General features: G+C 37.0%; 1 protein-coding gene across 1 annotated transcript in view; it reads right to left on the minus strand.

Moving 5' to 3' along the window:
- Positions 1-16,466, minus strand: part of LOC127422913 (SUN domain-containing protein 1-like) — a 137,625-nt gene that overhangs the window by 46,368 nt on the left and 74,791 nt on the right. The window contains exons 5-7 of the mRNA XM_051666760.1: positions 2,605-2,653; positions 1,664-1,719; positions 1,376-1,521 (exon numbers count right to left, since the gene is read on the minus strand). Coding sequence (XP_051522720.1) covers positions 1,376-1,521; positions 1,664-1,719; positions 2,605-2,653 — 251 coding nt within the window. The remainder of the gene's footprint in view (positions 1-1,375; positions 1,522-1,663; positions 1,720-2,604; positions 2,654-16,466) is intronic.

Genomic DNA, 16,466 nt, shown 5'->3' on the forward strand with positions numbered 1-16,466 from the left:
TATTTTATTTCTCCTCTTCCAGCCAGCTGTCATTGAAACGGCACTCCGGCATGTTGATGGAAGCAGGAGATGCAGGTATAATTTCTTTGGCGCCAGTCTACTACAGTGGAGACGTGCAGTACTCCCTTGTGCGTGACATCAAAGCAAGAAAGATGCGGAGCAGTGCACGTGTGCTCCCACGCTGACGAGAAACCACAAACATAACGACTGTATAAAATCTATTTCAAATTTGAAATGATATTAGATAGGTTGTTGACTGTTATAAACTAAGGAAAACAATCAAACATTTTCAAGGAACAAATTCAAAATTCAAACACATTTCAAACCTTGAAAACCTAAATGTGAAAATCAAGCATTTTCCAAACTTTCAAGGATCTGTACAAACCCTGCATGTTCCACAGGAACATGAAATTAGCATTTTGGCCAATCACAGAGCTAGCAGAATTCTTTGGCACAGTTTAATGAAGTATAGGACAGTAGGGGGATGCAAAATAAAAACCCAAAAGAAGGATGAATATGTACTGCTCAGTTTAACAGTGCAACGTTTATGAGTTCTGTGTGATCCAGTTAACAACGTGGCATGACTGACTGGACAGCGCAAAGTAGAGCTAAACGATTAATCAAAATAAAATCTAAATTGCAATATGACAGATTATCAAACCACAAGGGCTGCGATTTAAATAAATAAATAGTCTGAACGTGCTGATTGCTGCGCTTACTGTATGTGCGCAGCCCTGTTCTCTGTACATGTGAGGCTTAAGAGTGGAGCGTGTTATATTAAGAGAACTCTAGATTCACTGGTTGCACATTTGCAAATTTTTTTTAATTTATTTATTCTGGTTCTTTTTAAGAGGACTCAAGTGTGAACACCCTTTCCTGAACTGTATTTTGGACCCACTTTATATTAGGTGTCTTTAACTACTATGTACATACAATACAATGTATTTATTGTGTAACTACATATTGATCTGCAAATTCTAACAAGATTCATATTTGCTGCCAATGATGTTAGGTAGAGGTAGGTTTAGGGGTAGATTTAGGGTTAGGGGTAACAGTGTTATTAAATGCAGGTACTTTAAATGTAAGTACAATGCAACAACACATATGTACATAAAAAGTACATTTTATCAAATGCTTAAGTACATAGTATTTGTATTGGCAGTAGAGCATGTTTGCTCATGACTTAATTTGGGTGAAAACTCTTTTTTTTTTTTTTTTAATGTTAGTAATTGTATCAGTTTAAATCGTAAAAACAAAGTTTAACCACCTCTAAAAAAATTTTTTAAATGATACATATCTATAATTCAGATAAAACAATTCAGATTAAAATACTTTAGTCCCTGTTCTAGCAATTTCTTGGAATAAAAAATAGTACCTGAGAGTCAGTGTCAGCAGGAGTTTGACCCTTCTCAGAGTTGCCCATGGAGGTTTGAGTGGTTGGTGGGATGGGGTGAGAGGCCAAATCCATGCTAGCAACAGGCAGCATGGCCAACAATCCGGATGGACCCCAGTACCACAGAGCTATTCAGAAGCACAGACACGAGGAAACAATTCAATACATGAGTTTATTTACAGAAAAAATTATAATGGAGAATATTTTTGCAGGCTATACGTATATTTTCATCTAGACCAGCAGTAAGTCAATGGTAACCGACAAACTCACCAAGACACAGAAGGAAAGGTACAAGGAATAGGAGTTTTGAAAGCATAGGGAGATACCTGCAAGACAGAGGAGAATGGGTTAGATATTTTATTTCCTATTAGGGAAGAAAATTACTGAAAATGGACAGTCAATTGTAATTTATATTTATTCATTTAGCATCCAAATTTTATCAAACTGATTAGTCCTAGGTAGATAGCGAGAAATGCTGCAAAGTTCCAGAAAAGTTCAGAAAAGTACAAAAGTATGAATAAGTAGACAACAGAAAGAGCTCATTTTAGTGGATTAACAATGAATCAAGCGATAATGGAAGAGTTGTGTCTTTGGTTGTCATTGAAATTAAGCAGTTGGATCATTAATGTTAGTACTGCCATGTGCATGTAACCTAAAAGAAAAAAAAGCTCTTTTCTAAAAAATAATAATAATAATAATAATAAAATAAAAAATAAAAAACGGCCACTGAATTTTAAGTTTAGTATGAAGTTTATTTAAACAGAAAATCTCATTATTAAACTATACAGATACGACTCTTTATAAAGATTTATTCTGTGGATTGTAAAACATTTCTGTCATTACTTTCTAAATTTAAAGGTAAAGTGTGGAATTTCTGCATCACCAGAACTGCAAAAATGAATGAAGACTTGTTTGTCGTCATGTCATACTTTACAACTCCACTACATTGTTACATTTCAACAATTGTAATTACTTATTTTGTGTTGCTCTCACAACAAATGTTGGATGACTCTATCAGTGTTTCAGCCACTGCTTGAAAGACTAGTGAACACATACAGGTATGCGTTGAAATGTATAAAAAAAAAAAAAAATGACAGCCAATAAAATTAACAACAGTTAATTGATGTATCATTAATACCCCCACCTCTCACACAAACACACATTGGACACCGACACATGTAAAGAAAGAACCTCTTGGAAAACAGACTTACTTGGAAAAGATATTGTCTAGCCACCAGAAGCTTCCTGAGGCTGCCTTCCCTGTAAGCAAACACACAGGGCAAGGATGAATAAAGGGCTCAGAAAGTAGTCTGGGTGCACAAACAAGAGATCATGCTCACACAAGAGTGGCAATATGCACATAATTTACACCTTTTCATGAAAAGTGTAACTCCTGTAAGAAGAAGGCCCAGTAAAATTCAAGAGGATATAAAACACTTATGATCATACAGTTGGGTTCAAAAGTCTGAGACCACAAGTGAAACTGCTTCTATTCTGCATTTCTTTAATACAAAATGTTGAATTACAAATGATATTTATCAGCATTAACTGATTTGAACTGGAAAATTAACATGTATTTCAGAATTTCTTAGTATTTGGTATGTCCCATGGTATGTTAACAGTCACTTTATCAAATAAGCAGATTTGTGACATTGACCAAAGAAACCTGCAGAATCCTATTTCTTCTCTAATGTACTTCATAATTTGTTTAAAAAATTTTAATTCCTGGTTTAAATGAACAAAACACCAGATTTTTAATGCAGTCTGAGACTTGGATCCCACTGTATCGGAAAACAAGTACTGCACAGAAATCTTTGTACTATATATAATGGCCAATCCTGAAAAAAAAAAAAAAAAGTAATGTGCGATTTATGCAAAGAAAGGACGCTCCACCTAAAACAGCAAAGAGGGTTACAGCAATGTGACTAATTAAACAAAAAAACATGGTCCTCACCTCCAAACATGGTTTTCAGTCAAACTGAAAAAAATATTGCAAAAGTTGCAAAAAGTGGATAAGGAAGAGATTACCAAATGGAAGCATCAGAGTCAAGGAAACTCTAGGCAAAGAAACTGCCCTGAACGCAACCTGAAAGTTCCCAGGAGCTTTAAAGAATAGTTCACCACAAAAAGACAATTTTTAATTTGATAATTTACTCACCTCACATTAAGTCACTATTCACTGAAACGCTTACCCTGCAGTGGGCTGTTAACTGGATCAGTCTGATTCATAAACATACCATTCAAAGTTCAAAGAACCAGCAGATTCTTGGAAAAGATCTGAATTCGTTCCCAAATCGGACAACGCTAATTCTCTCATGACCGCAAAAGGGGTGCATGGCAAGATTTTCAGCATGGCTTCAGAAGACTTGAAATATAAAAGGCATGAATTGTATGGACCAATCTGTTTTTATGTAATTTTGGAGCGAAGCGTGGCAGGGATATTCTTCAAAAATTCACCTTTTGTGTTCCATAGAAGAAAAGTCATAAGGGTTTGGAACAACACGGGAGAATAAATGACAATTTTTATTTGAGTGAACTATTCCTCACCAGATTCACTTTGAAGGATCAAGATTAAGGGTAAGTAATGATGAGTATATAACCTGTAGAAACTATGAGCCACCATAAGGTCCCTACAGGCTCATCTTCCTGAGGAGGCTGGGCACTTGTTGCCAAATTGTGCTTCCGTTTGCAGTCGTCACCTGTTAGAATCAGCGTACGGTTGATTACAATGCCCAAGACAAGACATATTTACTTAATTGAATCAATTAAGTATCATCAACATTTCTCTTGCTTTCAGATATTTTTACTGAATTCATCACAATGCATTCTAGGATTACCTTAACCATGAAGGACACGTGATGCTGGCCAAAAGGCAGCATATATAAGGAATATTCTTATTATGGCTTAAAATATAGGTTTAGGAACAGAGCTCATATCCACATACACCCAACAAATGAGTCATTTATAAGTGGAGACAAGCCAACAAGCAAATCTATAATACACAACCATAAAAGTTTGACTAAACACAGCTACAGAAAGTCAAGAATCCAGGTGTTGAGATATACTTACAGAGAACACCGCTTAACTTAGGTTGATCTTTTAGAAGCACCTCTTTAAAACTCATAGTGCTGTGGTATCTTTCATCGCCTACAGTGGACGGAAAAGAAAAGAAACAACCAAAATATAAAATCAAGAGCCCTTCAGACTCTGTGTATTTAACCCTCAGTCTCCCTTCAGTCCTCCAATCAGAGCTCTGCACAAACAGACTCCAACAGACAAACATTTGCATGTAACCAAGGCAGTGCTCATGCTGGAGAGGTGCATTTGTTTATGTGTAGTCCACCATATGTCTAGGGCAGAAACATCTGCAGGGAAATAAATCTTTCAAAAGTTAGTTACTGTAGAAAAGAATCTATAGACAAAAAAGAAGGTCTACATCCATCAGATGTAGTGACTAAAGCACCCTGTTGAAAGCAACCAAGTGTGAGTGAGAATGGTTAATCCGATTATTCAGAAAGCCCAAGGTGTTGAGGGATAGCTGATGATGGTTTAAACGTACCGAGTGACAAGTACAGAACCTAGAATAAAGTCCTCAACATCTGCAATTGAGAGACACTTTAATGAAAAACTTCAGAGAGAGAGAGAGAGAGAGAGAGAGAAACAGGTGCTCAGATGCAAATCCTAAAGAGCAAAAAGACCCGTGATAGCACACAGAATCCATATCCAGATACAGATTTGCACCTAGTGCAGGAGTGGCATTAATATAAAAAATAGACTTTTTTATTATTATTATTATTATAGGCCAATAATAATTGGCTGTGATGACTGAAAGGCTAGATGCTACTAAATTAGCACCATTACATTGTCTTCATCACATAATATGCAAGTTTTAATAAGCTCTAGGGTAGGGGTTCTCGGCCTTTTTTGGTCTCAATCTTGCGATCCTACGCCTCCATCGCACCCACGTAACAGAAAAGAACAGTTCAGCCAAAAATCTAAATTGGTAACACTAGAGTAAGGTTCAGTAGGTTTGTTAACATTAGTAAATGTCTTGGGTATCATAAACAATGGACAATAGAGCTGGGTAATAGGATGATGTAATCGAATTTCGACGATATCTGACAATTATCCTGATGCCAAAAGCGACACTCATTGACAGACGACGATCGACAGTATAAAGTTATTACAAAACCATGAGGCTGGAATTCGCCAAATATATTAAATAGTAGCCCAGGGTATGAAATAAGCATCCGCCAAATGCGGGTAGCCTGTATCATGTGAATGGCGGGTAATTTTGCTACCCGCCACTGTGGCGGACTAACTGTAAGATGTGTCATGACAGTGACACATGACAATAAATTCTGTTAGACACAAAGACACGTGCTTGAAGAAACACACTTTATTATATTTTTAAGAACAGATGAAAGAAAAGCCGTCAATGAGCATCTCTGATGCGTTGTTTGTTCAGAGGCGTGCAGCGGGAACGTGTCTCGTGGAACACTCGCATGTAAAGTTTTCACTCTTTTCTGTTTCAGTCATCTGAAAACTGTTCGCAAGAATAGTGTCGTGTACGAGAATGCTGCAAATGACCTCAGACCATCTCAGAAGGTGCTCGAAATTTAGTTAACTTTATTTCCACGGAGCAGTTTGCGCTTAAAATGCATTGTGAACGCAACTGCAGGTTCACTTTATAGCCAATACATGTGTATACCATCTAAACAAGTTCACCTTGAACCTAAAATAGATTTATTTTTCAATTATTATTATTAATCATCATTATTGTTTACATTTATAATTGTCTTTAGATCTTAATTTGCATTAGTAATTTTCCACCTGTTGTAGACGGATACTTGAGGTAGGCAAATGGAAGGGTGGTTATATAAGATTGTTTGACAACTTTATTATTTTAATTGCTTTTTCGATTAGTTTGAAATGCAATTTACATTTATTAATATATTTGGTGTACGTTTTTCGTGATTCAATAAATGAATTTAATTTTTAAAAGCAAAATCAATAAAATCAATAAAGCATGAATATTCACAGATGCCTCGGCTAGGGGGTTGACTATGTAAACGGATATCGCAATATTTTTTTTTATAAAAGTATCGTGAACATATTTCTTGCATATCGCCCAGACCTAATGGACAATATTTTATTTTATATATTTTTTAAAGCATTTATTAATCTTGCTTAAGGTCAATTTATGAAAATACAATTCTTTGCTCATTGTAAGTTCATAGTGCATTAACTTATTTTAACAAATAACCTTTAAAATGTTCAAAATATACTAATATATGTTGAAATTAACATAGTAACACTAAAATAAGGTTCCATTTGCTAACATTATAATGATAAACAATACTTTCATAGCATTTAATAAACTTGGTTTATGTTAATTTCAACATATAGTAATACAATTTTTAAAATCAAAAGTTGTATATGTTAACTTTTGTAAATAGTAACACTTTACAATAAGGTTCCATTTGCTAACATTAGTTAACAACATTAGTTAGCATGAACGATGAACAATATTTTACAGCATTTATTCATCATGGTTAATCTTAATTTCAACATTTAGTAACACATTTTTAAAACTAAAAGCTGTGTGTGTTAACATTAGTGGTAACACTTTACAATAAGGTTCCATTTGCCAACATCAGTTAACATGAACAATACTTTTACAGCATTTATAAATCTTGGTTAATCTAAATTTCAACGAAGTAATTCATTTTTAAAATTAAAAGATGTATATGTTAACAGTCAATGCACTATGAACTAACATTAACAATGAACAATTATATTTTTATTAACATTAATAAAGATAAAAATAATGCTGTTAAAAAATATTGTTAATTGATCGTTCATGACACCTAATGCAAACAATGAAGAATATTTTATAGTTAACATAGTTAATATTTTATATATATAGTTAACGAATGGAACCTTATGTAAATTGTTACAATATTAGTTAATGCACTATGAACTAACATGAATTAACCATGAGCAACTGAATTTATTAACTAGCATTAACAAACATTAATAAATGCTGTAAAAAATATATCTTTCATTGTTAGTTCAAGATACCTAATGCATTAACTAATGGAACTTTATTGTAAAGTGTTACCATTAACATTAACCAAGAATAATAAGTGCAGTAAAAGTATTTTGTTTACTGTTAATTCATGTTAACTAACAGAGGTAATTAACGTTTACAAATACAGTACAACCTTATTGTAAAGCACTACCTAAAAATTGTCAATTTACTCACAATAATGTTGTTTCAAAACCATATGACTTCTTATGCAAAACACAAAAGTAGACATTTTAATAAATTTCACAGACATCTTTTCAATACCATGGCAGTGGACAGTGCCTCACTTTAAGGGTGCTTTCACACTAGCACTTTTGGTGCACACCCAGGGTCGAAAGATGTCAATGTTTGGTTCATTTGGATAATGTGAACAGGTGCACAACCACGAACCACAACCAGGTCCACTTGAAAAGGTGGTCTGGGGTACGGTTCATGTGAACTCCAGTACGGTTCGCTGCTGGTATTAACGCAGTCATACCAAATTGCGGAAGTAAACCGCTTGATGACGTATATTTCACGTCTTTGCAGGCTCACGATCGCAATTATTATGGCATAATGCATTTCTTCTACCTGCTTGTGTCGAAATACACTGCCTTCAGAGAGCAGCTCTAATAACCAACTCTACTAATATTCTTCATATACAGACAAACTTTAATACTTCACTCAACACAGTGATGTCTTCTCGAGTTGTTACCTTGTTACAGTGGTAAACTGCAGAGATCAGCTGGGGCAGCGGGAAGTGGAGGAAACAAACTCAGTCCAAGCAATCAAATCAAGTGTGAAACCACCCTAAAAGGAACCAAAAGTATCGAAAGTGTGGCTCATGCGCATTATTCCAAGTCTTCTGGGGGCATGCAATACATTTTGATGAGAAACAACCGAAATTTAAGGCATTTTTCTAGTGCAATTTTTGAGGACCTGTATTGATTTTTGCGCTAAGCATGTTAACAAGCTTCTCTCATAGCGCTCAAGAACATGCAATGAACGTCAAGATTTTCTCAGAAAATGTATGTACATTTCGGGTCATTTCCCACTGGGTGGAAAAAGTAAGCAAACCATTGGGATTTAATAACTTGAATAAACTTACTACTTTTGGATCCTATTCTAGCATTAAAGTGAGTCACTATCAATTGTCACTATATTGAGAAGACAGCATGTGATATTCATTAAAACTTCTATTGTATTCCGCATAAGGAAGAAACTCAAGTGCTTTATGAGGGCGAGTAAATGTCAGAATGTAATTTTTTTTTACACACTTTAGGATGTCATAGGTGGCAAATTACACTCAAGAGTAACAGAATATTTTAACATTTATCAGTTTTATTATTACTGACTACCACCTAGCACATTTTTTTTTCAGTGTAAACACATTATGACGCAGTGTCATGTTAAAAGTAGTTCAGGTTTAAAAAAAACTTTCCTCATGATTGTGCTTTTTTTTCTCTATTCTGTTCCGCTCCATGTAGCTGTTTTGAACAGAACACGTACAGTGTGAACGGCCCCATCTCATCTCCTCTGTTATATCCTATTTGGATACGTATTTGGTCTCAATGCAAAACAAGAACGCTGAATCTTGCTGCACATAAAAAGTCCAAACAGAAAATACCATCAGTTTCAGGGCAATTACTTGTGGCGGTAGTTGGCTTGATTAGGGTTCAGTTTTGCAACCTTTGTAGCAAACATTTCATTAATATTTTAAGCGCAAGTGAAGCTGTTAGGTCTAACCTACAGCTACAAAGAAATCAGCTAATAATAAAACATTATAATAAAAAAAAAAAAAAAAAAAACACCATAAGACAGACACAGTTTATAGAAATTTTGAATTGTGACCTCAAGATAAATAACTTGTCTTAACCTCTGCCCTAGGGTATGCTTGAAAAGTACTTGTGAAAATAAAATAGACTACATCAATGTGATTTCATGGCACTTTCCACAAATAAGGGTACAACTTGTGCAGTTTGTTGGCTGTCATAATAACTTGACGTAGTTTATATCATCAACGTAATTAACTGTACAGTTCACTAACTTGATTTTAAACCCAGAATCCTTAAATTAACCACTTACCCCTTAAATAAAAATTAGACCATGCTTTATCATCGTCTTGCATCATTGCAACAAGCACATACACCAACGTAATTGAAAAAAGATAAACATATTTTAGTGTTTCATGATCTTTTAAAATGAACCATTATTACCTCCGTTTCTGGCTCTTCCTACAGTGTGCACAGGTTAATGGGTTAGTGTAGGTTAGGCTAATAAGTGGACAGAGTGAAACAGTCAGGCTCCAGAATTAAAAATCAGATTAATTTTCTCCATAGTTTATTTATTTAGTTTTAACGCCATGTCAGCAACTAAGCTATTCACATGGCAAACAAAGGTTCGTCAATACATATTTGCAATATTAGATAAGACACTAAGTTTATACAAGATAAAACTGTAAAATCTGTTCAGATGGCACTTTTTAAAAAAAAATGTTAAGGAAGTCTCTGTATAGAAGCATTGTCTGATAATTCCAAAAATGTTACAGTTCAATAGAATATGCTTGTTGCTCATAGGGGTTTGGCAAGGTATACATATGGGAGGATCTTCACCAGTCAGTAAAAATGCATGTGCTAGTCTTGAATGGCCAAGTTGGCATCTGGTAAACAATATTTGGTAATGCTTAGATTTAACATTTTGAGAGTAGTTGCTTTGGACCCTGGGGTTTATTTCATATAGTTTATTGCTGTCGCACTCATTCCATTCTGATTGCCACTTATTGGTGATATACGAGTTTATTAATTACCTGAGGTCAGAGGGTGGTATCAGACATTCTGAGATCTCCAAGTTTAATGCCTCTTTTGCAGCTGTATCTGCTTTTCATTTCTTGCCAGACCAATATGTCCATCCAACAGAAGATAACGTTGAAATCCATCTTCTGTAATCGATATATTTTAGTCAAAATGTTTATGATTATGAGGTGATCGGTCTCCATGAATTCAAGTGCTTGAAGGCAAGACTTTGAGTCTGTAGCGATTAAAAAGTTTAATCCTCGGCCCTGCTCAATGTTTTCCAGTGCCAGTAGCAGCGCTCAGGCCTCAGCTGTGAAGATAAAGCTCTGTTCTGGAATACGTATCCCATATTGATGATCTCCAATCACTACTGCTGCTGACACACTGTTATCTGTTTTGGATCCATCCGTGAATACTGTACTATGGAGTGGGAGACTACATTTCAGTACCAAGAATTCCTGTAGACACACGTTGGGGAGAGTTTCCAAAAATTATACTGTTTTATGTTGTCCAGATTCGTGTTCAAGTTCTCCAAGTATGGTTTAATCCATATTCCAAAAGGCTTGATCGCTTTAGGTCTAGCTTTATACAGATGAGAACATTCTGGTTGGAATACTGGTATAGAGATATAAGTATTACTTAGATTTGCTTTGAGTTTGACGTATTGGTAGGCCAGTTTCAGACGCCTATTCTGGAGGGAAAGTTCACCGGCTTCTGTATAAAGGCTTTGAATGGGACTTGTTCTGAAGGCTCCAAGAGCTAGATGTATTCCCTGGTGGTGTACTGTGTCAAGTGTTCGAATGTATGACTTCCTTGCCTGACCATACACAGTACTCCCAAAATCAGGTTGCGATCTAATTAATGTTCTGTAGAGATGTAAAAGAACGGTACTGTCTGCACCCCATTTTGTATTGTCCAGGACTTTTAAAATATTCATTGTTTTAAAACATTTTTTCCTCAACATCTTCATATGTGGGATAAAGGTGAATTTATTATCACAGACAAGGCCTAAGAATTTGAAGTCATTCACTACTTTGATGAGTTCTCCCTCCATACTCAACTCTGGGTCGGGGTGTAAGGATCGGAGAAGGCAAAAATGCATACATACTGACTTTGTTTTGGAAAATCTGAATCCATTCTTTATTGACCAGTTGTTTATTTTATTTATGCATAGTTGTAGCTGTCGTACAATCATATTCATATTTTCCCCCTATAGCATATGCATAGGTCGTCAGCGTATAGGCTCCGAAAAATGTGGGGGTCAATAACTTTGATTATACTATTGATTTTGATGCTGAATAAAGTCACTGAAAGGATGCTCCCTTGTGGAACTCCCAGCTCTTGTACATGTGGGTTTGATAGTGTAATTCCTTCTCGAACGCGAAAACATCTGTTTGTCAAGAAGTTGGAGATAAAGATGGGTAGGTTGCTTCTGAGCCCAAGTTCGTACAAGTCTTTGAGTATTCCATATCTCCAGGTGGTATCATAGGCCTTCTCAAGGTCAAAGAAGACAGCTACAGCATGTTCTTTTTTTAATGAAACTGTCACGGATAAACGATTCAAGTCTGATGAGGTGGTCCAAAGTGCTTTTGCCTCTTCTAAACCCACACTGGTAATTACTAATCTTATGCTCCGATTCCAGAATCCATACCAGACGGTCGTTGATCATTCTCTCAGTGGTTTTGCAGAGACAGCTAGTCAGAGCTATGGGACAGTAGTTGTTTGCGTCAGAATGATCCTTACCTGGTTTGGGGATGGTAATAATTATTGCTTCTTGCTACAAAGGTGGTATATTCCCTGTTTTCCAAACATTGTTAAAAATCTCCAGGAGGAGTAGTAGTGTTGTATGTGGTAAGTGCTTCAAGAATTCGTAAAGGATTCTGTCTGGTCCAACTGCGGTATTATGGGAACATTTGATAGCCCTTGTAATTTCCATTATAGTGAAGGGTTGATTATATGGCTCAGTGTTATTTGAGTGGAAATTCAGGTGTTTCTGTTCCTGTTGTTTACGTATCCTATTGAATTCTGGTTGGCAGTTGTCTAATGAAGAGTTATTTTCGAAAGATTTTGCTAGAGTGTTGGTTATTTCTTGGATCGTAGATACGAGAGTGCCTTGATGCTTGATGTATCAAATTTGAGTTTCTTCATCTTTGTTTTTCATCTTTTGGCTCACATTTAACAAAAACCCACCAATTCACTATCTCAAAAAATTAGAATACATCATAAGACCAATAAAAAAAAAACATTTTTAGTGAATTGTTGGCCTTCTGGAAAGTATGTTCATTTACTGTATATGTACTCAATACTTGGTAGGGGCTCCTTTTGCTTTAATTACTGCCTCAATTCGGCGTGGCATGGAGGTGATCAGTTTGTGGCACTGCTGAGGTGGTATGGAAGCCCAAGTTTCTTTGAAAGTGGCCTTCAGCTCATCTGCATTTTTTGGTCTCTTGTTTCTCATTTTCCTCTTGACAATACCCCATAGATTCTCTATGGGGTTCAGGTCTGGTGAGTTTGCTGGCCAGTCAAGCACACCAACACCATGGTCATTTAACCAACTTTTGGTGCTTTTGGCAGTGTGGGCAGGTGCCAAATCCTGCTGGAAAATGAAATCAGCATCTTTAAAAAGCTGGTCAGCAGAAGGAAGCATGAAGTGCTCCAAATTTTATTGGTAAACGGGTGCAGTGACTTTGGTTTTCAAAAAACACAATGGACCAACACCAGCAGATGACATTGCACCCCAAATCATCACAGACTGTGGAAACTTACCACTGGACTTCAAGCAACTTGGGCTATGAGCTTCTCCACCCTTCCTCCAGACTCTAGGACCTTGGTTTCCAAATGAAATACAAAACTTGCTCTCATCTGAAAAGAGGACTTTGGAACACTGGGCAACAGTCCAGTTCTTCTTCTCCTTAGCCCAGGTAAGACGTAAGACACTGACGTTGTCTGTGGTTCAGGAGTGGCTTAACAAGAGGAATACGACAACTGTAGCCAAATTCCTTGACACGTCTATGTGTGGTGGCTCTTGATGCCTTGACCCCAGCCTCAGTCCATTCCTTGTGAAGTTCACCCAAATTTTTGAATCGATTTTGCTTGACAGTCCTCATAATGCTGCGGTTCTCTCGGTTGGTTGTGCATCTTTTTCTTCCACACTTTTTCCTTCCACTCAACTTTCTGTTAACATGCTTGGATACAGCACTCTGTGAACAGCCAGCTTCTTTGGCAATGAATGTTTGTGGCTTACCCTCCTTGTGAAGGGTGTCAATGATTGTCTTCTGGACAACTGTCAGATCAGCAGTCTTCCCCATGATTGTGTAGCCTAGTGAACCAAACTGAGAGACCATTTTGAAGGCTCAGGAAACCTTTGCAGGTGTTTTGAGTTGATTAGCTGATTGGCATGTCACCATATTCTAATTTTTTGAGATAGTGAATTGGTGGGTTTTTGTTAAATGTGAGCCAAAATCATCACAATTAAAAGAACCAAAGACTTAAACTACTTCAGTCTGTGTGCATTGAATTTATTTAATACACGAGTTTCACAATTTGAGTTGAATTACTGAAATAAATGAACTTTTCCACGACATTCTAATTTATTGAGATGCACCTGTATATCTTTTCTTGATCAGCTTTCCATAGCCTGTTCTCCTGACTAGCTTTTGTGGCTGTGCTTTTGTGTGGCTTCCTTCCTTTTGATATTAGGGAATGTTCCATTGTCGGATTTGGTTCTTCGCTAGCTCCGGTTTGTGTTTGACTGGTAGAGGTTTAAGTGTTATGCGCTTTCTTTTTTGACGAAGGTGGGTTTTTGTTGCTGATTAACTGAGGTTTGTCTTTTGTTAGCCAGGTCACATCTGTCTGGCACTCAACTGTATATTTGGTTGCTAATGTTACAGATGCAAAGGATTTCTCAAACTTAAAATTTGGGAGCTTTTCCACCTCTTTGCGTGCTTCTTCATAGTTCACTTTCTTTTGACATTTTACTCTTTGAATTTATTTTTCTTTAATCCATATAGGACAGTGTTTTGATGAGGCCGGGTGATCCCCTGAGCAATTTTGGCATTTTGATGGTTTCTTCATGCCTGTCCTCTTCGCAATTGTAACAGGTAGGATTGTTCTTGCACCCAGCGGAGCTATGACCAAACCTCTGACAACTGAAGCATCATAGGGGGTTAGGGATATATATGTCAACGGGGACTCTCAAGTACCCTAACAAGATCCATTCAGGTAATTGAGGTTTGTTGAATGTCATAATATATGTACCAGTCTTTATCATTTTGTCTCCTTTTTATATTGTAATCCTCTTTACACTTGTAACACCTTGTTGTGCTAGTTCTGAAGCTATTTCAGTCTCATCTATGTCATGTAGTTCTTTGGTTCTTATTATGCCTTTGCTGGAGTTTTGGTATGGGTGTAAAGATGCCTTCAGAGGGACACCAACCAAAGTGTTTGCACGCAGTAGATTATCTACATGAACTTTCTTTGTACATTCGACTAGATTCTGGCCTGACCTCAACTTTTTCGTGTCTGACGGTTCCTGCAATCCCTGCAATTCCTTTTTGAATTGCAAAAGGGGAGAGTTTTGTAATGCCATGTCAGGTGATTGAGATTCTAAAATTATAAATCTCTCCCAGTTTTCATTTTTTGAAACAAGTACACATCTAGCATTCAAGTCATCATTCAAATTTTGTTCTAGTATCTGTCTTTTGGGGGATTGATGTTTTATTTCATCCTTCTTGCACCCCATCTGCCTTGGAGCCCAACAAGGGGATGCACAGAGCCGCGGAACTCCAGCAGATATGCACCAGGGATACAAGAATGTTATACTCTTGCAATGAGAGCTAAAAGCTCAAATTGCTTGATTGAACCTTGCCACCGCCTTCAGGGAAAAATGTCATTGTGGCTGATTTAAATGCCAGTAATTGCCCAGGGCATATCATGACTAGCCACTTGATTGGATCAGGTCTCTCAACCGCCCATCTGTATGAAATTAGAGCCAAAGCATTGTGTTGGATTTGGGGGAGCCGCAACTGCCCACATTCCTCAAATGCCAGCATCTCTTCTTCCACAGACACGGGTCGCAACTTACATCCAACAAGTCGACCCATTTGTTGCCTTTTATGAACAGCAAGGGGTTGCTAGGGACCTATTCTACCCCGGGTCCCCACGGGGCAATTTTCTCCATAGAGAAATGTTTTAATAAAAATGTGTATAAACCTTTATACAACGGAATTGTTGAATGCTCGATTCTGATAGGTTGATGGACATTCTAAGATGTGCAATTATTTTTCAGTATATGCACGGCTATGAAGTAGTTCCAGGTCTCGACCACATTACGGTTACACATCACTTTGCCAAATTATTTTAGTTATTTCAAATAACCAAACAATAACCAAATAAAATAAGTAAATCAGATAAATATTACAAACAATTTCTATAAAATCCAAAATGTACTTTAATATCTGTGAAAATACCCTCACGCACACACTCTCTCTCTCTCGCTCTCACCCACTGATGCACACACATACATACCCACATACATACTGTAGACACTAGTGGACAACACACAGAGCCTTAATGTCAACGCACACCCACGACTTAATACAACAGTTTAGCAACTGAAAAGCTTCATACAAGAATAGCGACGCTAACACCCTGCTGTTAAGAAGTTTAGTTAGTTAAACTAACAGCTTCGCAATTTGAAGCGATGTTACAGCTGACGAGAGCTACGACAGACGCAGGTAAACACATGCCTGAGCACTTAAGTGACGCTTTCGACCAAGCAACGAAAGCTTGGGCTGTATCAAAGGAAGACGCTGAATCCATAAAGAAAGTAGTTCTACTCGAGTGTTTTAGGGACGAAAACCTGAAAATGTCTTGAGATAAAACCCTAAAAGATAAAACACTCTAATGGATCTGAAGGAGACAGCCAAGCAACCCACATCTTCATCCATTTGCCTGCAGAAGTGAAGAAAGAAGATTTGTCTTCCCTCTTCAACCGAGTCGACGTCGCTGATTTCTCCACCAGCCCACCGAGAATCAGCAGCCGTACCGCCCACTGACAGAGCGAGGAATCGGCCTCCCGTCATCACCCGAGTCGGAGTTAAAGGACGGATGAACACACATTCTACCTGCGTCCTCATGCGATCCAAGTAAGAGGTTTACGTCTGGACAGAGACAGAATATTATAGTGTGATATTCATGTGTATCAAGGTTA

Source organism: Myxocyprinus asiaticus, chromosome 32 (assembly GCF_019703515.2).
Source record: "Myxocyprinus asiaticus isolate MX2 ecotype Aquarium Trade chromosome 32, UBuf_Myxa_2, whole genome shotgun sequence".
Classification (NCBI taxonomy): Eukaryota; Metazoa; Chordata; class Actinopteri; order Cypriniformes; family Catostomidae; genus Myxocyprinus; species Myxocyprinus asiaticus.